The sequence below is a fragment of the Anoplopoma fimbria genome, chromosome 17 (assembly GCF_027596085.1).
Source record: "Anoplopoma fimbria isolate UVic2021 breed Golden Eagle Sablefish chromosome 17, Afim_UVic_2022, whole genome shotgun sequence".
In the NCBI taxonomy this organism is placed as follows: Eukaryota; Metazoa; Chordata; class Actinopteri; order Perciformes; family Anoplopomatidae; genus Anoplopoma; species Anoplopoma fimbria.
Window position 1 is genome coordinate 1,755,831 of NC_072465.1, and position 23,194 is coordinate 1,779,024.

General features: G+C 38.0%; 4 protein-coding genes and 2 non-coding genes across 6 annotated transcripts; 2 read left to right on the forward strand and 4 right to left on the reverse strand.

Annotated features, from left to right (window-relative positions):
* The first annotated feature begins 842 nt into the window (after window positions 1-842).
* On the forward strand, window positions 843-8,785 carry nek4 (NIMA-related kinase 4). Its single transcript, XM_054616313.1, has 16 exons — window positions 843-1,082; window positions 2,254-2,520; window positions 2,619-2,816; window positions 2,905-3,012; window positions 3,440-3,594; window positions 3,826-3,961; window positions 4,552-5,226; window positions 5,320-5,370; window positions 5,496-5,648; window positions 6,104-6,268; window positions 6,561-6,627; window positions 6,903-7,015; window positions 7,197-7,288; window positions 7,446-7,663; window positions 7,744-7,877; window positions 7,973-8,785. Exons 1-16 carry the CDS (start codon window positions 996-998, stop codon window positions 8,069-8,071), a joined length of 2,718 nt encoding a protein of 905 aa, XP_054472288.1. The 5' UTR covers window positions 843-995; the 3' UTR covers window positions 8,072-8,785.
* A 23-nt stretch (window positions 8,786-8,808) lies between these two features.
* spcs1 (signal peptidase complex subunit 1) lies at window positions 8,809-10,104 on the reverse strand. The gene is made up of 4 exons (XM_054616315.1): window positions 9,960-10,104; window positions 9,491-9,550; window positions 9,312-9,398; window positions 8,809-9,081 (listed from the first exon to the last, which is right to left on the reverse strand). The coding sequence occupies exons 1-4, from the start codon at window positions 9,993-9,995 to the stop codon at window positions 8,956-8,958; spliced, it is 309 nt and encodes a 102-aa protein (XP_054472290.1). The 5' UTR covers window positions 9,996-10,104; the 3' UTR covers window positions 8,809-8,955.
* A 359-nt stretch (window positions 10,105-10,463) lies between these two features.
* On the forward strand, window positions 10,464-14,264 carry glt8d1 (glycosyltransferase 8 domain containing 1). The gene is made up of 9 exons (XM_054617187.1): window positions 10,464-10,560; window positions 10,963-11,061; window positions 11,180-11,390; window positions 11,544-11,661; window positions 11,768-11,852; window positions 11,966-12,078; window positions 12,190-12,356; window positions 12,451-12,563; window positions 13,116-14,264. Exons 1-9 carry the CDS (start codon window positions 10,464-10,466, stop codon window positions 13,298-13,300), a joined length of 1,188 nt encoding a protein of 395 aa, XP_054473162.1. The 3' UTR covers window positions 13,301-14,264.
* A 208-nt stretch (window positions 14,265-14,472) lies between these two features.
* On the reverse strand, window positions 14,473-19,866 carry gnl3 (guanine nucleotide binding protein-like 3 (nucleolar)). Its single transcript, XM_054616314.1, has 15 exons — window positions 19,790-19,866; window positions 19,541-19,599; window positions 19,242-19,382; window positions 18,363-18,482; window positions 18,189-18,269; window positions 17,958-18,093; window positions 17,710-17,813; window positions 17,054-17,204; window positions 16,838-16,925; window positions 16,436-16,613; window positions 16,162-16,304; window positions 15,816-15,952; window positions 15,410-15,543; window positions 15,113-15,182; window positions 14,473-15,024 (listed from the first exon to the last, which is right to left on the reverse strand). Exons 1-15 carry the CDS (start codon window positions 19,800-19,802, stop codon window positions 14,924-14,926), a joined length of 1,656 nt encoding a protein of 551 aa, XP_054472289.1. The 5' UTR covers window positions 19,803-19,866; the 3' UTR covers window positions 14,473-14,923.
* Window positions 16,039-16,113, reverse strand: LOC129106512 (small nucleolar RNA SNORD19). The gene has a single exon (XR_008531847.1). It is a non-coding gene; the product is annotated as a small nucleolar RNA SNORD19 (small nucleolar RNA).
* LOC129106514 (small nucleolar RNA SNORA47) lies at window positions 17,326-17,462 on the reverse strand. Its single transcript, XR_008531849.1, has one exon. It is a non-coding gene; the product is annotated as a small nucleolar RNA SNORA47 (small nucleolar RNA).
* Window positions 19,867-23,194: the final 3,328 nt, after the last annotated feature.

The window sequence follows — 23,194 nt, forward strand, 5'->3', positions numbered from 1 at the left end:
CTGTGTAGTTGTATCAGTATGTGTATTTATTGTCACCATGCAAGTGTATACTGTACATTTTTTTATTTGTAGTTGTTTTTATAGTATGTGTATTTATTGTCTGTGTAGTTGTATAGTATGTGTATTTATTGTCTGTGTAGTTGTATAGTATGTGTATTTATTGTCTGTGTAGTTGTATAGTATGTGTATTTATTGTCTGTGTAGTTGTATAGTATGTGTATTTATTGTCTGTGTAGTTGTATAGTATGTGTATTTATTGTCTGTGTAGTTGTATAGTATGTGTATTTATTGTCTGTGTAGTTGTATAGTATGTGTATTTATTGTCTGTGTAGTTGTATAGTATGTGTATTTATTGTCTGTGTAGTTGTATAGTATGTGTATTTATTGTCTGTGTAGTTGTATAGTATGTGTATTTATTGTCTGTGTAGTTGTATAGTATGTGTATTTATTGTCTGTGTAGTTGTATAGTATGTGTATTTATTGTCTGTGTAGTTGTATAGTATGTGTATTTATTGTCTGTGTAGTTGTATAGTATGTGTATTTATTGTCTGTGTAGTTGTATAGTATGTGTATTTATTGTCTGTGTAGTTGTATAGTATAGTATGTGTATTTATTGTCTGTTTCTGTGTAGTTGAGCTGCTGGGGATCAATAAAGGAATATAATAATTTCAAAGCTGCAGCCGTTCCTGCATGCAGCCGCTGGGGGCGCTGTGGTGCGCACAGAGCGGTGTTCGACCCTCTCAGCACCGTTAGCAGCGAGCTGACAGTTGCCTAGTGACGAAAAACTATCGACTGCTGCTGATTTCCTGCGTTTTCAAAAATCTCAACGCTGGCACTGTTTAGCTAGCGCGAAGTTTTACAAACACACATTTCTCCAGGGTATCTCGTCTCTACATCTGGAGTATTATTGGAGAAATTAAAGCGTTATCGTTGCCGGAAATGTGGTGTAGCGTTTTCAGCCTTTCAGGTCGCGTTATGAAGCCTTTCCAGGAACGATGAATAACTATGTCTTCATCAGGGTCGTGGGGAGAGGCAGCTATGGGGAGGTGAACCTGGTGAAACACAAAACCGACCGAAAACAGGTGAGAAACAATGCACAAATAAACAAATAAACAACGTGACGCTGTGGCTTTGACTCTCAGCAGACCGAGCTAAGCTTCAGCTAGCTTAAAGTTAGCTTAAAGTTAGCCTAAGTATGCTAAAACATCACAGGCAGGGTTACCCTCTTATACGTCATGTTTGAGATGTATGGAGCATGTGTTAGTCATATATAGTCATATCATTAGTTCATCTAACTTCTGTAAAAAACTGTAGTTTATCCTTAAGATGCAAAACAACAACAACACTACTTCAGGAGAGGAGCTCCTATGTCAGTATGTGCTGCCTTCAGGTGTTCACTAACATTGACATTACATTACATTACATTACAGTCATTTAGCAGACGCTTTTATCCAAAGAGACTTACAATAAGTGTATTCAACATAGGTATTCAAGAGAACTACTAGTCACCAGAAGTCATAAGTGCATCTCCTTTCTTAAACAAGCATCTTAAAGCATAAACCAGAGCAAAAGTATAGTGCAGAGGCAAATTACTACGAAAACAATAATTGCAACAGACTAATCCGAATATAGTAAGTGCTACAAACTACTACGAATAGGATAAGTGCAGTAAACAAATACAAATTCAATAAGTGCAGCGAACTGATACGAATACAGTAAGTGCAACAACTAATACGAGTGCAATAAGTGCTACGAGGAAGGCTCAGGGTAGTACTTCTAACAGACATCATTTGTTAGTCCCTGGTTCTTCATCTGTCATTAACTTTTGCTAAAATCAAGTACAGTACCAGTCAAAAGTTTGGACACACCTTCTCATTCAATGGTTTTTCTTTATTTATTTTTTTCTACATTGTAGATTAATATTGAAGACATCCAAACTATGAAGGAACACATATGGACATTATGTGGTAAACAAACAAATGCTCAACAAACCAGAATATGTTTTATATTTTAGATTCTTCAAAGTAGTTGAATGAGAAGGTGTGTCAAACTTTTGACTGGTACTGTATGTCAGTAACTAAAACTGAGCTCCGTGCATTGCACCTGGTTGGAAATGCCTCAGTTTTAATGTTTGATTCCAAGCTTTTGGTTTCTGAATTTGTTCATTTTCACATAATAAAATTACAAATACTGTATGTTTTCCGTTGTTCCCAACTGATTGAGAGTGACTGCATATTTTCCATTTTTTCCCAGTATGTTATTAAAAAGCTGAATTTAACCACCTCCTCCAAGCGGGAACGGCGTTCTGCAGAGCAGGAGGCACAACTTCTGTCCCAGCTGCGACATCCTAACATTGTGACATACAGGGAGTCCTGGGAAGGAGATGACTGCCAGCTGTACATTGTGATGGGTTTCTGTGAAGGCGGTGACCTTTATCATCGACTCAAACAGCAAAAGGGCGAACTCTTACCTGAGAGGCAGGTTGTGGAGTGGTTTGTCCAGATAGCCATGGCACTACAGGTATTGATTGGAAGTGAAAGCCATGCAAGGTCACACATCATTCAATTTCTTTATACAAGTTTGGGACATCTGAAGTAATTTGTGATTTTGCTTTGCAGTACCTGCATGAGAGGAACATTCTTCACCGGGACCTTAAAACACAGAACATCTTCCTGACCAAGACTAACATCATCAAAGTTGGGGACCTTGGCATTGCACGAGTATTGGAGAACCAGAATGATATGGCCAGCACACTCATAGGGACCCCTTACTACATGAGTCCAGAGCTCTTCTCTAATAAACCCTATAACCACAAGGTAATATGGTTGTTTGCTCGTACACTGCATAATTTCTCCGTGACTGGTCATAGTAAATGCTTTACAAATTGATGTTATTTATTTCTAGTCAGATGTATGGGCTCTGGGCTGCTGTGTGTATGAAATGTCGACACTGAAACATGCCTTCAATGCCAAGGACATGAACTCACTGGTTTATCGCATTGTAGAAGGAAAGGTGGGTTTCATCTTTTTACATTTATTTTACTAGATATTCTGTTAAGGTCAAGTTTGAATGGTTTTATTTTTGATACATTATTATACTTTTCCAGGTGACAGCGATCTTCTTTTTGCAAACAGATAACTCATTTAGTGCTTGGTCTGAGGCTTACTTTTGTTTATCATTTTCTAAGAGTCTCAGAAGAGTACCTGGATATTATTTTTAGCTCCATGAACAGACTTGGGTTTGGAATAGTCTTATCCTTGTCCCAAGGAACCACAAATAAAAAAGCTGTAGGTTTCAATTTGTAACTTTAGCTTTCTTGAACAGAAGTTTGATAATTGTTTCTCTTTTATACAGTATTATACTTTTCTGAAACCTGATTCTGGAAATGTAATTTATTTCACAATGACTTATAACATTTTTCTCTGGTTTATCTCATTAGCTGCCACAGATGCCCAGTAGGTATGATCTACAGTTGGGAGAACTAATCAAGAGCATGCTGTGTAAGAAACCTGAAGACAGGCCTGATGTCAAACTAATCCTCAGGCAGCCCTACATCAAACGACAAATTGCTATGTTCCTCGAGGCCACTAAAGAGTAGGTAGCACTGACCGCAGACTGACTTGCTGTTATTTCTAATGTCTTTAACGCTATTTTTTGTTTGCAAATTGTATTTATTTCTGTGTATGCCTAAATTGGAACCATTTTCTACTGTCAGATATATGTTTCTACCCCGCTTTTTTTGTTCCTTTGCCAAAGTGTGCTGCTAGCATTAAGTAGAACCTATATCTTCTCTTACATGTATATGTTTGATTTGGTTCTTACTAGAAAAACTGCCAAGTCAAGAAAGAAAGCTGTTGGTGGCAGTGGTGACTGTAGGGCCAACAGTGGACCATCTGTGGTGTCTTGTCTGCCAAAGCCTGAGAGAATTCCCCAGCCTGAACCTTTGGCCAGGGTGAAACGGGTGAGTGACCATAGAATAGTAAGGTTGGTTTAACACTGACAACTCAATTTTGAAGCTTTTAGGTTACTCAGTGTTGAATTTCTGTGTTTTCACATATTGAAATGTATTCCATGATTTTCTTATATTTCTTATATGTTATAATAGACTAATATACCATGCAGTTTTTTGTTTGCCACTAGAATATGGCTGGTATGGACAGTAATATGTTGGCCAAACGTAAACCGTGTCGGTTAATATGAATGCCTACAGTTAGCTGCTGTGCTTGGCAAATACTGGTATGAATCTGATTGGGGAATTTGTACAAACTCAACCAAAAGGGTATATTGATCTTGCAGCATTATCTTCAGATTAATAACCTACATGACAATGCATCCAGATTTCCAAATTCCTTAATTCCGTCCTGAATAAGTTCCATTACTGTATATTTATTTTCAACATGTTTGTGTAGATACATTCAAGTAGTGAGATGCCATAAACAGTCCAGTTGATTGCTCCAGTTGAACCTGTTTACCCAAGCTTCTTCACTTCTGATGTAAGCCAGGGAATTTTCAATGTTAATTATATTTTTTGTTTTTTCTCTTCATCCTCAGAAAGAAGAGAAATCCCATCAACATAAAGTTCAGAACGGCCTCGGAGACTTCACTCCAGTCCAAACACCACGGCCACCCAAATCCTCCTCAGCTGATGCTCTTAATGCCAGCATCGCATCCCTGGCAACAATCAGCAACATTAATGTCCAGCTGCAGGAGGATGAGGACCTGATGAATAGACAGGTGAAGGGGCCCCAGTCAGTTGTGTCACACCACCGTATAGGTAATGAACCTATGACTCACAGTGTGTACAGCAAGGGAAGAGGAAAACCAGATCCCTCTCCCCCTCCTTCCCCTGTTAAGCCCCCTCTCAAGTCGGTATCAGGTGTTGGCAGTTGGGGAGCAGATGAGAGGAGGGCATCCAATGGATTGTTAGACATTCATCCACAGGCCACGCCCAGCCCTGGGGATACATTTTCTGTCTGTGGGGAGAAACAGATGTCAGATGTGGGTGATAAGGATGATACCATGGAGTTACTTAAAGAGGCTGACATGCAGAACCCAAAGCTGGAAGTGAAGAGTGAGGGTGCTTTTTCTATCCATGAGAGGAGATCTGCACACAAATCCAACATAGAAAATATTGAAACGGTAGTGGAAGTAAATATGGACGGGAAAAGTGACACCGTTACCCTTCTCAAAGGAGCTCCGACACCACAACATACCTCAGACATCCAAGTAAGTGCTCTTAGTAATAGATTGGCTTTTCCTTTGTTTTCTCAGGAAGAAATCTTGTCTAGTTTTTTAACATGTTATTTTATTTCTTCATAGGATAGCCTAGAATCTACTGAAAAGCTGTTGGAGCCGCTCCCTCCAACACTGGTGAGCATTTCAATTCTTGTACTCATTCTGTGAACTCTAGCTACAATGATGCCCATAATCTGGCTGTGTAACATTACTAACACCCAAAGTGCAGAAAGTTTTTAAGTGTAATTGTGTGTGTTTAGGAACCTGTTCGAGAGGAATCTCCTTTACCAGCTGTCCGACCGTTGGGTCCAACCGCTCCATACCAAGCTCCTCTGTACTTTTCATCAGACCCGTCTATACCACAGCAGCACAGAGGGAGGGACATTAGACGGACACATGGGGATCAGGACAAGGTGAAGACGGATACATTAGCTTATGATAGTGACTTGAAACTTTGTATCTTGAAGTGCAAGTTGGGCTCTTAAATCAAATATAAAAGTTACATGAGTAATTTTATCATTGAGGCTAGTGCCTCATGGGAGAACAGGAAATTTGAGAGAAGGAAGGTTTTACTCCTCCAGAAAGTGTTTCTGCATTTTGCTCAACTGCTGTCAAGTCTGACGTTTCTCTAAAACTAACCATCATAATGCATTTGTGAATGGACACTCATAATTAATGCTGAGTTCAAGTCAAGATATGATTGTTGGAACTATCTTCTAAAAGTACATGTTTTCTGCAGTACTGTAGCCAACAAGTAAATATGACAAATGTAAGACTTGAAATAACACAATGATCAATAGTCAGTTGATTCAATTCATCTTTTTAATATCTTAATTTATATATATTTTTTTTTATTGCCTCCTGTTAGTCCAAGGTGACTGCTCCTAGACCTTTACCTCCACCTCCTGTTGAGAGCATAGCCGTGGACAGCAGGAAGAGGAGCAGGAGGGGCACAGAGGGCAAGAAAGCCAGTGAAGCTGCAACCTCCACATCAGTTAGTTCTTCTAAGGATGGATTCCTACCACTGCCACAGGTCAGAGTGCTCCTCTACCTACTTACTGTATACAGCCGCTTTACTGCAAAGACGTGTACATTTCTGAATATCCATTCTGCCTGAAGCATATAAAACGCATATTATTCAGTCATTGTAAAGCTTTTCAGGCCATAGTTTGGACAAAAATATTGAATAAATCCAAAAATATTAAAACATTGTTTATGTTCTAATTCTTTTTGTGGTGATGACTTTAATATATTGGTTTATTTTTGCTGAAATCAGCAGATGCAGCCTATTAATTACAGAAAATATGGGTCAATTTTATTTTCAGGATCGTCTGCTGTCTGCCAGAGAGAGAAGAAGACTGAGGCAGTCCGGGGAGATTGCCAGCCAACCAGGTACTTACCGGTACTATCTTTTCCTAACTGAACCATGAAAGTTATCACTGGACCTATCTCAAAAAACATCAATAAAACTTAAGTTATAGTAGGCTTGAATAAAGCACTCAAAAAGCTTTGGCATGCTCACATATACACTTAACCCCATCGGGAAGCAAACGTGCATGAGCACATTTTAGGTTGAATATTCTATACATTATTCCAAATCTACAGAGCAAAAGAAAACTAGTTGGTAGTTTACTTTTTTCATGATTACTTTCCTGCTCTTTCCACAGGTGTTAGTGTTATAAGAAGGGCATCTTATGACGTCTCCTCCACCAAGGATGAGCATTACAATGCTCCAGTTACTAGATCTGTTTCAGACTCTATCACTGGGACCAACTGTAAGGTACTGACAACCCATCACTGGGACATTCAATTTTACTTCATACAAAGGGAACTGCACTTTTTAACAATCTTTTTTTATCTTTTGGTCGGCAAAAAAAGGCTGGATGTTCCTTGTAAATCTAATTTGATAATTTTACAGTGTCAAAAAGAAGGTCTCAACAGTGGGATGTGTTTCGTTACAGCAGGATAAGTTGCCGGAGCAAAGGTCAGATGAAGATGAGTGCAGCTCATCCACAAGTTCCACAGAACGTTCGGAAGGAGACTGCAGGGAAAGGTGAGTGAAGACCAGAGAAAATAACATACACCTGAAATTGAATATAATCACCATACTGATTTCTATGTATATAATTAGCTCTGGAAAGTCTATATTGACATATTTGCTTTTTTACATTGCTTGAGTAAATTTGCTGTGTAATCCATGATTAATGCAGGAAGACTGAATCCAGCGACATGCAAGATTTAGTCCACATGATGACCCAGACGTTGAGAATGGATATTGGAGACGGTGTGAGTGAGGTGGACAAAGGCAGATTTGGCTCTACGGCTTTACCAGAATTTAAACTGAATAGGAAGTACAGAGATACCCTGGTGCTTCATGGGAAGGCTCGAGAGGAAGCAGAGAACTTGTCACTGGGAGAAATTCCAATAGGTTAGATACTTTAAACTCTATCATCATCAGTCAACCATTCTGGAGCTTTCTTGAGTTTAACCAGCTTTTCTCTCTGAAAGGCTCCACGTCTGGTCCAGCCAAGGTCAGGAGAGCCATAGAAAACTTGAGAACAGATGTGGTGAAGGGTTTGGGGGTCAAGCTCCTGGACAGAGTTCTGGAAATCATGGAGGTGGAGGATGACACCAAACGAGAAGTATGCTTTTAAAGAAGTAAATCACATCACACAATTCATTTACCTGTTATTTGTTTCCAAAATGATCACAGTTGGCCTCCTTTTTCTCCTTGCAGCTGTGCCTTCGTAACCAGATGGGAGATGATAAGTACCAAGCCTATGCTGTGATGGTGAGGCAGCTGAAATTCTTTGAGGATATTGCCATCAATGTTTAATGAAAATGCTGTATAAACAGGAGCGTACACATTCGCATTTCTATGACACCACTATTTAGAAGAGGTTAGCATCTAGAAAGATCTCTAACGGAAAACTTTGTCTTTTAGAGAACTTTTACAATTTTCAAGTAGAAACTTGTATGATGTTGTTCATGAAAATGAATATTTCCTGCCAAAAAACAACCTGCTTCTTTCTGGTTGTCATGGAATTTCCATGACGCAACTGCTATTGTGAGCAATCTTATGTAAATGACTGTACAATCGTTTGGTTTTTTTCCTCGTTCTTCAAACACGGAATTTGTTACTACACCTGTAATTTCAGGATTTCTATGCAAAGAGTTTGAGTCATGTTTAAGCACTCCTTGTCTTTCTACTTTCTTTAGTGGATACTTGTGATTGTTTGTAAGGCAAGCTAGAATTTCAATAACTGTTTTACTTATGCCGTATCTTTGAAGATACTAGGTCACTTCTTCTGCTGTATTGTATTTTTTCTTAAACACAATAATGTAGATCTATTGTAGATAGAAACATTTAAATATTTTCTATTCAAGCTCATTTGTTTTTGTTGTTGTTTATACCCATTTTCCATAATTTTGAAGACCACAATAAAACAATGTTTCATTGACACCAACAAAAAAGGGGGAATGCACTTAATAAAAACTGCATCTTTGTCCAAAATAGCATAGTGAATAACTCATGCAAAAAAACCCACCTCTAAATAAAAATAAAACATCCCATTTATAAAACAGAATATCAGATGTTTATTTTTTGGACAAAAGTAATTCATTATCAAACACTGTTACAATGTTTCTTTCCCAAATGCTTCAAATGTGAACAGTGAGGGGAAAGGATGTATTATCAGCCGGGGAAGGGACAGATGTGAGTTACTTGTGTTTCTTCTTCTTGAGAGTTTCCTGAGGTTTTTGGCTGGACTCCCCGCAGGTCTCTGGTATAATTGGCTGCCAGGACAGAGGATTATTTCTGTACATGGGCCATGGAGGCAGCGTCAACTACAGACAAGGACAGAAAAATACATTTTAAAATGGTGGCTGTTAATGGGTCCCCAGAAGAAGTACTTTCATGCTATACAACCACAGGACAGGCAACAATGAGAAATGTTGTCATATTTTACTAATCTATGGCGTTGTCTAGTGTACAGTGGCAGAAAGTGAATTACACATAGCTATGTATCCTCCCTTCCCTCAAATAAAGCACATACCAATGCAAAAAAACAACTTACCACACAGGATACAGCAAAGCCAGCCATGACGATGTACACTGTCCACCCAAACTGTTCAATGATCAGACCATACACGAATCCAATAGTCTGGAAGGACGAAAAAATGATTATCAGTAAGCCTGACAGCAGGTAATAATAACTCAATGGAGGTCTGGTTTGCGAGTGTCATGGATAGTTACCGCTGAGATGAGTATTATTCCTTGGAAAATCTGTTCAGCCAGTTTCTGGCCTTTATAATCCTGTAACACAAGAGACAGGGAAACATCATTAATAATGTGTGTGTGTGTGTGTGTGTAACAAATAAAAAGCTGGTAAAACGTGTCTGTTGCACACAAGCTTTGTTTACAGTCACACTAACCTAACCAAGGAGTTAAATGACGTTCAAGTAATTAAAATACTTAAGTTGCAGATAACAGCCTGCGTTAACAAGGACGGTCCAATAACTGCTAACAGGTTAACATAGCTTTCGGTAGGTCACTCTGTTAAAAGCTTAAATGGATCAGAAACACTGGATTGTTTTAATGGACCTCATATGCTATCTAGCAGCTGTCACTGTAACCACCGCACTGGTTAGCTACCGCTAGCTTGCTATGCTAGCTTGGATGAATAGATAGCATCGCTCATCAACAAACACACTCAGTCTCCTACCATGTGCGAGGGGATCGACTTGAACATGGACAGCATCTTTACACCTCAGTGCTAACAATCAAACACGGACAGAACTTGGTTCAAACGACTGCAGGTTGGTTGCAAACCGAAGCACTTCGACTTCCGGGTTGGAAAAGATACGTCGTGTTGTGAAGGACCCCTCCGCCGACCCAGCGTTGCCTGTCTAAATGTCTGCCCGGCAATATGCTTAGTGTCTCTTAGATATCCTAGATTAAGCATACAATGTTTACCTTGTATCTCCAGCCATTACATCATATATATATACACCAAGTATTAAACTATTAATTATTTTAATTTACTGGAAACAGCAACCGTTACAATCAGGCGATCGCACGGGCAGCTTTACTTGTTTTACTACGTGCAGGTTTACTTGTTGATGTTGAGTTGGCAGTTTGGCTGCAGCATCATTTAGCATTGCTGTCCTGTCCGATATCTTTTAAGAGCTTGTATGTTTTAAGAGCTATGTAATATGAATTTAAGCATATGAAGCCAGTGAGAAGACACTCGTTTGCTGATTGTCCCGTTGTGTTTATTGCGTTGGACACATTGCAGCAGCAATCCTGGTTCATCTCAGTCCTCAGTAGCTGGCTGGATAATTCCTCTTGGGCTTTTTAGCTCAGATCCACTTTGAAATTGTTACCTGTTTTATTTTAACTTTTATCAGGTCTAGATGTTGAGTTTAAACCTTTGCCATGACACTTGAGGAAAACTGGTGATTAACAGTTAACATTACTCAACAGATGTGACTTTCATAGTTCTGACACTGTTATCATGTCTAGATAGTTCAGAGAGAATGTTAAACAATAGTATAACTGGTGGACTAAAATTGAGGGGAAACTGGACAGGCTGTCAAGGTGCCAACATTTAACATTACTCAACAGATTTGTGACTTTCATAGTTCTGACACTGTTGGCCTGTCTGATTGGAGAACTACCTTGCTCTCCACTTCAGTTCTTCATCAGTTCTTCACCTTGTCTTTCAGTAAACGTGGTCATCCTCTTGCTGCTGGCTGTTGCCTTCCTGATCATAGTTCAACGAAATCTCCTCAACCTCAGTGACATTTTACACAAGGAAACCCCAGGTATGCTTCTCTTGGTGCTCTGTTATGAATTGTAGTTTATATTTCATCTGACAAATTCACTGCATTAAAACAAAACCATAAGAAGTCATTTGTGAAATCCTTAATATGTTTCATTCAGATGCAGGGATGAGTCTTCCCTTTGAATCCGAGCTGTCTCCGGAGCTCAGACTAGAGCCGGTGAGGACAGGAGAGGAGATCCCGGTCTTCATCACTGCTGCTGAGGAAAGACTTGGGGCTGTGGTTGCTGCCATGAACAGTGTCTATCAGAACACTAAAGCCAATGTCGTCTTCACCATAGTGACCCTGAATGATACGGTGGATCACCTAAAGTAAGACAATGGAGCTTGTATGTCTTTACCACATCATTCATATGATTATATTGCCTTGAGCATAATTCTGCAGATCTCTTTGTGAAAAGTAATTCTCATTTGATTTAAGTAACCATTGTCTGACATAACCTTATCTCCCTGTTTTACCAACAGTGTTTGGCTTAGTCAGACGCGGCTAAAAAATGTCAAATATAAGATTGTTATTTTCAATCCTGAGCTCCTCAATGGGAAGATGTCCAAAGATCCTCAGACGCTGGAAGCTGCCAAACCGGTGAGACAACAGCATGTTTTGTCACGGTGTCAGAATCAATATTTACGTTTTTTTGTTTACCAATGTTTGTCTCTTGTAAACTTTGTTCTGATGGTCTATTTTTCAGTTGACTTTTGCCAGGTTTTATCTACCTGTGTACATACCTGAAGCAGAGAAAGCTATCTATTTGGATGATGACATCATAGTACAAGGTAAGACACTACACGAGTAAAGAGAATGACCTTGGCCATAAACTAACAGTAAGAGAAAAGGTTCTCTGGAAGGGAATTTACGAATGGACTTTGCCTGTTCTGTTGGACCACAGGGGACATTCAGGAGCTTTATGAAACCAACCTCAAACCAGGACACGCAGCGGCCTTTTCTGAAGACTGTGATTCTGCATCTTCTAAGGGAATCATTCGAGGTGCTGGAACTCAGGTGGGCCATCTCTTCCATGAATTATGAAAAAAAATAAAAACGAATCATGAAGTTGAATGTTTTCATGCAAATATGGTGACATTTGTTTAAATAATGAATCTTCTTCAATAGAATAACTATATAGGTTTCCTGGACTTCAAGAAGGATTCTATCAAGAAGCTGGGGATGAGGGCCAACACATGCTCCTTCAACCCCGGGGTCATCATCGCCAACCTGACTGAGTGGAGGAACCAGAACATAACCGGGCAGCTGGAGCAGTGGATGGAACTTAACAGACAGTATGTTACACACACACTGGTGAAAAGAGGCGTGAATATGAGGCTAGTGGACTCCTTCTGTTCAAATGAAGCTATATTTGTTGTTTTCTTTTAGGGAGGATCTGTACAGTAAGACACTAGCAGAGAGTATCGTCACCCCTCCACTCCTCATTGTTTTCTACAAACATCACTCCACGATTGACCCGATGTGGCACGTCAGGCACCTTGGTAAGTTCTGTTTAGTTACTGAAGGAAAACTTAAATACATTACATAGTTTCTCAATGAACCATTGGCTGTAGATCCAACAAATTTAAGATACGGACAACCCTAATTATTGTTTCCGAAGGAAGTTATTGGGATACTTCCACATATCACAGTATCCACAATACTGACCATATGAGTATACTGTATATCCAAGATCTGTGCTCTGTGAGTATTTTTAAGAAGCTTTCATAGATTTTTTTAAAGAAATGGTTCAACATATTGACGTATGACAGTGGTATCCATCTTCTTGTGTAACTCTTGGCAAGATTGGGAATTGGTGTACCTCTCAAAATATTGAACTATTCCTTTAACAGACAATTTTTTTTTTAAAGCAGTTTTCTTTTGTAAAAGCATCTAGTCAGTTTAAATATGCTAAAAATCACAACTGACTTAGGAAGCTCTGTTCTTTGTGAAGAATGCAAGTTTTCAGGTTAAAATATTTTAACGGTGACACAATATATGATGGACAGTATGACACCCATGTTATCATATAATCACAAATCTTTCTTTTTCAGGCACTACAGGTGCTGGAAATCGCTACTCCCTACAGTTTGTGAAAGCTGCCAAACTCCTCCATTGGAATGGACACTACAAACCCTGGGGGAGAACATCCTCCTTTTCTGACGTCTGGGAAAAGTGGTTCATTCCAGACCCCACAGGAAAATTTGATCTCGTGCGAAAACACACAGAGGACAAGTAGACTGAAAAATCAGTTTCAGGAACTTTCGAGCAGCCAAGGCTGCCCTCACCCAGCAGGACCACGCCTCGCGATATCTCAGGAACTAAGTAAAGCCTTTTAACTTGGAGTTCTGGAATCCTTAAAATTTGTTGACCTGTGTGCTCTCACGTTGCCTTGAACAAACACTTGTTTTCTATAGACAGTGCATCTTAACGCTGAGAGCGCCTTTCCAGACACTCTCAGCCCTTGAGATTGCTTTGACCCACGCTTCTCAAATTGTTCTTTTTAAAGCAGATTATATCACTAAAGAGGCAGAGACTGTTTTCCTCCCTATAAGAGCAGTGTTTCATCCTCAACATGATTAGAAACGTGTTGCATCTGAAGAGTTTCAGCTTTGAGACATGTATGCATCAATCCCAGTTTGCAGCAATGAGATACTTTGCATCAACATGCCAAAACCACCATGTGCTGCAGGCTTTGTCAAAGTAATCACTTCAGCTACTGACTAATTCACTTTATTTGAACACTAGAGGATTTAAGTTACCATATCTATGATATAGCACAGCCAGTCTGGTGTTAGCCAGGCAGATCATGTCATTACCTCGATTAGAACTTCCTGTGGAAAAGTAGGACATTTTATACTTAATGTATTTAGATCCTTTCAACAGTGGTATTTGCTTAGTGCAGCATTTCTGTTACAAAAAGGTTAATGCGGTTTCTCACTCAAACTAAAATGAGTTGTTAATCCCGTGCAGCTACTTAATGTTGCGCCGCCATTGTGGTTTGTCTTGTCTGTAATAACTGCCATGAATGAACAACTAATCAGTGCTGTGCTGAACTTGTTTAAATTACATTTTTAACAAATTGCAACTCTGCAGAAATTGTATAAGTGTTTGCGCAATATTCTCATGCTTTTTATCCATTCAGTCAGGATTTTTTTTTATATACATTGCCTTGCTAATGTAAATATCGGTCATCCTTTATATAGCACATGAAATAAAAACCTACATTTTTATCATTTAAATGTTTTCTTTTTAAAGATTTTCCATTTCCAAGATTGTGTCCAGTGTACTAAAATACTTCCTTAAATAGGGGGTCAAAAGCAAAGAAAATGCAGGGAAGAGGTTGCAACAACATTCAACAACTGATGTGTAAATTATGGTTTTGGAAAAATACAGCAAGAATCAAAAATGTAAGCTTTGTAGAGGGTTTATTACATTTATAGTACATCGTCTATATACAGTATTTTGCATGAAAACCAAAATTACAAATGACCTCTGGACATTTAAAGCAGGCGATTATTCACCGACAACTGGAAGAAGTAGTAAGTGGATATATACATGACCACATAATAGATGAAGTTCATTGTTTTGCTAGTCAAATCCTAGACAAATTATTCAATTAAGTTAACTGAAAAATGTTGTCTAGGATAAACGGACAGTCCTTGTCTGTAAACTGTCCCACCGTCTTCCAGATTCAACGTTTAAAGGCAGGGCAAGAACAACGACTGCCCTGAAGCCTTTCAAACTGATTCTGAATCAACTTTGCCTGTCATGAGGTGGTCAAAGGCACCCTGAAAGTGATTCTTTATATCAGCATGTTCGTGTTTGTCTGCATGTCCCCCAGACAAAAGAGATACAAAGTTCATTTAAAATGTGTGTTGAAGTCATAGGCGTCATCCGTTGTTGCTGTAGAAAGGCTGATGTCAATGGGGACAGACTGGAACTGCACATGGCCTGGTTGTTCTGGAAGATAAGTAGATATGTAAAAATAAGCCCTACTAGGTGGAGATTTTAAGAAATTAAGAGCATTGTTTTTAAAAACAGAACTTACTTTTGAGTGGCGCCTTCTGTGGTTTATCTGGTGCTTCTGATTTATTTGCCTCCTCAGCACCTGGTACAGCCTGCAGAAAAAGCAAATATTTCAACTATTCAAAGTCCAACAATCCTCAAGATGCAAAGGGATTTGAATGAGAAAGGTCCAGTTAGCAGGATCAGAGTTGGATTAGAAGTCTTCATAAACAAATCAAGACATGAATTTTTGTCCTCATTTCCTGGCGACCAGACTGCTAGCATGATTTTAAGCATCAGTTTTGTCTTGCAGTTAAAAAACAAAAACATTTGTTATTACCTCATTACTCTGCTCTGCCTCCATCTCTGCAGCAGCAGGTTTTTCTTCAGAGGAATCAACGACACTCAGGAGGCCTGCTGTTGGGCCTTTAGAGAGGAAGCCTATACTGCTGGCCTGGCTCGGGAATTTAACACCTAAAAAGCAAACGTTTTTTAGCAAAATAAACAAAGGACTGTTCTTTCAGCAGTAACAGCAGTAACTTGACAAGTCTAAAGTCTAAGAGCCAATGATTGGCTCCGAGAGGCGATGTTGCTCTTTACACAGAATGTGTAGAAAAATCAGTTTACACAGCAGACTGACTGTTAATGCTTAAATGTGAGCCCTGCTCACTACCCAACACTTGTAAAAAAATAAAATAAAGCCTACCGCAAACTTGCTGTTAAAGGAATCCAAACACCACCATTACCTTTTAGAGTTTCCTCGTTGGCCGTTTTCAAATTGTTAAGATCCCAGCCGTTCTGCATTTCTGCAACAACAGCATCGGACATGTAGGCAGGGAGGCTGGGGTTCTCCGGCGCCTTACAGTGGTAGCTCACCTTGGCTCTGAGGAGACACAGACTTCAGTGAGATCAATGTAGACATAGCACTACCTGCCTACTTTATTCATTTACATAATACAGTTATCCTAGCACAGTGTTGGGATCAGAGTTGGATTAGAAGTCTTCATAATAAAATCTAGACTTGCGTTTTTGTCCTCATTTCCACACTGACGCACTACAGCTGCCCACCCTTTGTAATATACAAACACTCACCCTGTCCAGTCAGCAAGGAATGCTGTGGCTGCCTGCTCTGTGTTAGGGACTCCACCCTTCTGCAGATATCCACGCTTTTTGGCGAAAAGAGTTAAAAACTCCAGAGAGTTTCTGAAGTCTGGGACATTATATTGAAGCATGATCTGAAACCATGAGAACACACGACCTGGAATTAATTAAAAATCAATTTGCATTTACAAAAGCACAACACAATCAATCTAACCAGCTCACACATTACTCTACAAATCTCTCCTGTGATGGGAGCTCCTCCTACCTGGCTGTGGTCACACTGTTTGAGCAGAGTCCTGACGGCCTCCAGCTTACTCTCCTGGCCCTCCTCCACCTGCAGGCTCCTCAGAGCCATGGAGGCTGGTGGGTTGACTGGTGATGCCAGGACTCCCGGGCTGTCTATCAGCTTCACATTCTTTAAGATGTGCACCTCCTGCATGGATCTGAGGGGTGGTAACAGATAACATTTGACTTTTGGGGTAGACTACAAGTATTAAGTTAATTGGAACTTCAAATAATATGAACAAAATCCCACAGTAATATGCATTATGCTTACAATTTGTAATAGGCAATTCTGCTCACTATTCACTGTAATACTGATTCCAAAGAAAATGTCGAAACCGGTTTAGAGGAAACGTTTTTTTTTTTTTGCTTATTCATCACTTACTTTGTAATGCCTCTCTTTACGCCAGCATTGCATGCAAGGATCCCCTTCAGACTGTTGATAAGACTGCTTTTCCCCACATTTGGAAAACCTGAGCGTAAAAAGAGATTATGTACTTTGAGCAAATTCAAAGAAATGAACACAACCAGAATTGACCACCGACAATATATACAGTGTCAAACAAAATTCAGTTTTATGTACTGCAACTGCTGTGCTTACCAACTACCCCCACTTTGAGTGAAGCTTCATTCTGTTTGTTAACAGCAAAACGTGAAAGGAGCTCCGTGAGACAACTGTTTCCAAAACAGGCAGCTGCTCTGGATCTGTCCAGGACTTCATTGGAGGCCACGAACCTGCTCTTCCTGGCTTGCTGATGACATAACCACACAAGTAAAATTTGTTTTAGTTTCCAATACCAAATGAACAATTTTTTTGGTTGGCATTTCAAGAAAGCATGTACTGGAAAATATTTCTGAAAACACTTTTTTTTGGTTTTGTTAACAAACGCACTACATATCAGCTCTGCTTGAGACAGAGCCACTTTATTGAGTGGTTTGTGTGTTACTTTTGGAGGCTATAACCAGTTATAACAGCACGGTAGGAGCCGTTCAACCTTCTCAGTCCTCCACATTACAACAATGTAATAACATGTTTCTTTTTAGTAATAAACAAATCCAAACTTTAAGAGGGGAGGAGAACATTTCACTTCCCACCTCAAGTAGAAAATTATAAAACTACTTTTGTATTCAAATTGTTAATAATTGCCCCCTCACACAATTTAATTACAATTTATCTAAATTCTGACTATTAAAAATTCCAATTATATTGCAGTCTAAATACATGTTCTGGATCACTGACGTGTCAAATGCACCTACCACTGTTTTGTCCTTGATCTGTGTTGATGCTTTGAACGCCACCACTGGAAACTCCTGTTGTAAGCACTGTATCCATCTTTCCACATTTTCCTGTGGTACCAGATCTACAACACAGAATATACAACCACATTTAGAGTCCAGAGAAGCCTTTTTTTTTTATTCAACTCCACAACAGAAAGAAAAAAACCTGCTCATAATGATCTGTTCTTGTCTATAAGTTAATGTGGCAGAGTCTCATGTCCACTTACCTATTTTGCTTAAAACCAAAAGCAGTTTTTTATTGCCTTCCCTCTGCAGCACCGCCTCCTCCAGCTGTGGACACCTGTACCCCAGTGGGTCACGGGCATCAAGGACTTCTATTACTACATCGGATGCGTCAATTACCTGAAAAAGCAGTGAGAGAGATCAGGCTAAAGATAATCAACTGAAAGCTATTCATATTCTAATGCAAAACTCTGACCGGGATTGGGAAGTTTTACCTTATTTAATTCAGAGCAAAGGTATGGTCTTGCGTTTTTGTCTGGGGCAGATGGTGTCTCTGACTGCTTTACAACCACCTCCTTTGGAAAGAAGACCCCAAAAAAATGAAATTAAGACAACAGTATAGCGATACAATTATGAACCGATAGATTATTTTAGTGTTTGCCTTTTACCTGTCGAGCCTTCTTGGCCTTGGGTTCTGTTTCTTTACTTGCAGTGTCCTTCTCCTTTTTCCTCTTCTGGGCTCGCTCCTCTTTCTTAGCTTGTTTCTTTTTCTCTTTCACCTCTTCAATCTGTGAGACGCAAGTAACTGTTTAATGAGCATTACAGCAGTCCAACACAGCATACTTAAAAACACTCAGAAATGTTTCCCAAAAACACATTAAGGCTGAGATGATCTTGGGCAGCCCATCTTTTATTTTTATTCATTATTAAAAAAATATTTTATTCATTATTACAGTAGAATTATAGCCATTTCATGGCTATAATTCTACTCCCTGTTAAAGGGGTTTTTTAAGTTTTTCCTGTGCCGATGTGAGGGAAGGACAGAGGATGTGAGGGAAGGACAGAGGATGTGAGGGTCTAAGGACAGAGGATGTGAGGGAAGGACAGAGGATGGGTCTAAGGACAGAGGATGTCATGTGCACAGATTGTAATCTGAGGCAAATTTGTAATTTGTGATTCTGGGCTATACAAAATAAACTGAATTGAATTGAATCAAAGTGACATTACATTATTTATTTTTTTAAAAAGCGTATGTGTAGCACTTATTATATTCGTATTAGTCTGTTGCAATTATTGTTTTCGTAGTAATCTGCCTCTGCACTATACTTTTGCTCTGGTTTATGCTTTAAGATGCTTGTTTAAGAAAGGAGATGCACTTATGACTTCTGGTGACTAGTAGTTCTCTTGAATACCTATGTTGAATACACTTCCTGTAAGTCTCTTTGGATAAAAGCGTCTGCTAAATGACTGTAATGTAATGTAATGTAATATAATATAATATAATATAATATAATATAATGTAATGTAGAAGACCACGTGATGCTAACCTGGAGCCTCCTCTGCTCGGCCTCTCGGAGGACCTCCTCTTTGAAGGGAGCGCTGCTGGGCACGCCGGGATCCTTCTTCACTCGCTTGCTAACTCCTTTCTTCTTTGCCTCTTTTTTTAACTTTCTGTTGTGATCCCGGACCTAAACACATAGAATGTAATTTAATTTATCACAGACATTTAATTTAGTCAAAACGAGAATGATTTAGCAGCAACGTCAGCACGTCGTTCAGGAAGGCCTCATCGACCAAAACGCTGAAAACGTGCATCTTCAAAGTAATAATAAGAGTCAAAACTTACCTTCTTCTGTATTTTATAGCGTTTGGAACATGATACCCGCTTACTTGCTCTCTTTAACTCTGAAGATAAAAGTAAAACAGTTGAATTAACGTGGGTTGAACAGTTAATATTAGTCAAAAATTAGCTAAATTAGAATAACAAATGGTGGATGTTAGCGATTGTTACAGGTAGTTTATTCGCTTGGATGTATTAATCGAAAAATAAAGCCTTAAAATATGTATTTATGAGCTAACATCAGCGCTTACTTACTCGGTCGCTTCATCGTGGAGCTGCCGACCTGCCAATGTGCTGCACTGCGTTCACACGTGGAGAAGGGAGCAAGTTTGACGGTTCGTCATTTCCGGTTGTGTTGGCGTGTGGATGAAGGTTTCGCCCCCTGTCGGGCTGGAGGGGTATTACACTCACCCGAGAGATTCAGACTATGGGAGAGTATGGAGAATGTTTTGGTTATGATTGAATACAAATTGTAAATGGATTCGTGTTTAAGAGATAAGATAAGATAAGATAAGATAATCCTTTATTATCCGCATGTAAAAATTATAAATAAGCAATAAAAAAAACAGTAGAAAAAACAACAACTGAAAATTTGCAGACTTACAACAGCGTAGAGTAAAGTGCACACAAGAGACATAGTAGAAGAAGACAAGATAAAAAATGAAAAATAAAAAAAAACAAGTATTATAAATAAGCAATAAAAAACAGTAGAAAATCAACAATAACTGAAATATTATATTTACAGACAGAAAAAAAAAAACAATTTTAACTATTATGACAGCAGATGTATCATGAAAATATGTCTGAGCAGTTTTTTTATTCAGCGTCATGTTAAATTATGTTTTGTAAATACCAACCAAATGGCATTCACATATTAAATTGATGCTCACTTCCTCATAATAATGTATTATAAGTATTATAAATAAGCAATAAAAAAAAAAAAAAACAGTAGAAAAAACAACAATAACTGAAATATTATATTTACAGACAGAGAAAAAAAAAAACAACCATTTCAACTATTTTTAACTTTTTTAACTATTATTGCACAGTGTAATGTGTAATGTATTGCACAGGTTTTTATTGTCATGTTATTATTGTCATGTGGTCATGTGGTCTGCTGGGAGCAGAGTTGGTTGTGCAGCCTTTCACTACACTACTAGGAATAATCAGGACATAATGAAACTGAAAAGGAAAAAGAAATGGGTAAAATGAAATTGAAAATATTAAAGGTTTAGTTGAAAATGTAAAGTGATATTGAGAATGAATGATATAATCTGAAATGCAAAACAAGACGCTGACTTTCTTTGGAAAAATCGTTTCTCTTAAATCTTAATTTTTGATGAACTTAACATTTAATCAAGTGAGAGGAAGCCAGTCCTCCGGTCATGTCATCTTTCTCATTAAATAATTAAGTGATGATAAAAAATGTATATATATGACTGAATGTGGAAAAGTTATTGGAAGACCATATTACTGACTTGTTATTTAATGATGTAAAATGCAAAAAAAACTTATAGTTTTTGGAAATGCAAGATATTTTGCATTTTAATATATTTTTGTATCACCATGTTTTTATTTCACTAGTATTTATGTTTAAGATAAGATAAGATAAGATAATCCTTTATTAGTCCCGCAGCGGGGAAATTTGCAGGCTTACAGCAGCATAGAGTAAAGTGCACACAAGAGACATAGTAAAGAAAGACAAGATAAAAATAAAAAAAAAAAAAAACCAAGTATTATAAATAAGCAATAAAAACAGTAGAAAAACACAATAACTGAAATATAATATTTGCAGACAGAAAAAAACTATTTTAACTATTATTGCACAGTGTTTTTATTGTCATGTTAAGTATCTGCTACATAATTTAGATATTCATATCACGATATTCACGTATACATTTTTTGTATATTTAAGGTATTAGCATTTTCCATTGCTTTATATGTTATTAAATTTGATATAGCATATTTGGTACTTGTTTTTTAATTTTGACGATACATGTGATTGAGATGTAACTGTAATGATATATAATCCACACACTATATACTCACACAATAAGTATAGACTTCATGTGTATATACCTTACATAGTTTGTTTATATTTGGAACTTCTTTTATTGCTCAGATTGCACATTTTCAAACAAAGATGCAGAATACTTTGTTTGGGCTTAATGCAATAATGTCAAAGCTAGGTGCTTGCACAGGAATGAGAACCACAAAAGTGAGAACCACCTGTTAAGCTTATTATAAGGCCAATACCTAAATGGTCTAACAATTCTTTCAAGTATTTAGCTAGATGACAAGCTGCGTCCCGTCTACTCTGTTTATCCAATACCATTAACTAATGCATTTTGAATTATGTTACTGATTCTAATTATAGACTTTGACAATGATGGATGAGTTTTTATGTATGCTTGAGATTTAAAAGATGTCTCATTAGATATCTATTGTAGCTTTATTTAAAGGTGTAAGATTGTTTTTACTGCTTTGAGAAAACTGATTGAGGGGTTTGACAGGAAATAGACAGGAGACAGCTAGCTTTTTAGACATTTTTTATATTCTGAGCTCAGCTGAGTGTCTCTGATGACCTGATTTGCAGATCCACAGAGCATAGTTGTTGTTTTTTTCTCTGTCTGTAAATATAATATTTCAGTTATTGTTGTTTTTTCTACTGTTTTTTTTTTTATTGCTTATTTATAATACTATTTTTATTTTATTTTTATTTTTTATTTTTTATTTTTAGCTTGTCTTCTTCTACTATGTCTCTTGTGTGCACTTTACTCTACGCTGTTGTAAGTCTGCAAATTTCCCCGCTGCGGGACTAATAAAGGATTATCTTATCTTATCTTATCTTATTTTATCTTATCTTATCTTATCTTATCTGTTGGCTTTGCACTGACACAATTACCAAATATGTGCTGCTTGCACCACATCAGGTTCCCATTAGAGCCTGTTATGTCCGATTAAGCATCAAGCTGTTTATCTAGAGAAACTATCAGGAGCAGATAAGTATAAATATAGTATAGCATTGACAAATTAACAAAATACAGCAAAACCTTGTCAGGACTCTTGTTGCACTGTAAGAAATTCATGGCAAGTCCATCCCTACCATGTGGGGTCTATCTATCAAAGACACAGCAATCTGCCAAAATACTTGCATGATAATTCATACAAAAAAAAAGAAAGTGTTGGTATCAGAAACAAAACAAATTCTTATTCAACATTTGGACTGATATTCATGTAAAACCTACTGGCCCTTTTAAACCAAAAGCATTTCCATTCAGTGTTGTTTTTCCCATCCATCCAAAGATGCACTTTATGGTTCCCTCTATAGATAAATGTCTTGTAAACAAGCTTTGTAAAAGTGTTTGATTTCAATTCAAACCAGATTTCATTTTAGTTTAGGGGGTATGATTTAAATTTTGTTTCATATTTATTCTCATTATTATCTACCCAAGATCTTCCTTGTTGCCAGTGTTTTGGTACTTTTTGTAAAAAGGAAAAAAAAATGAAATCTTAAGTAAAGAGGTAAAAAAATGAAACACCAAAGTATGGTTTACATTTTGTACTACTTTGTCATTTGCAAAGGCCAAGAAGTGTTGATTGTAGAAAGAAATGTTCTCTTGGAATGATAGTAACAGGTTGTACACTAGATTATGTAAT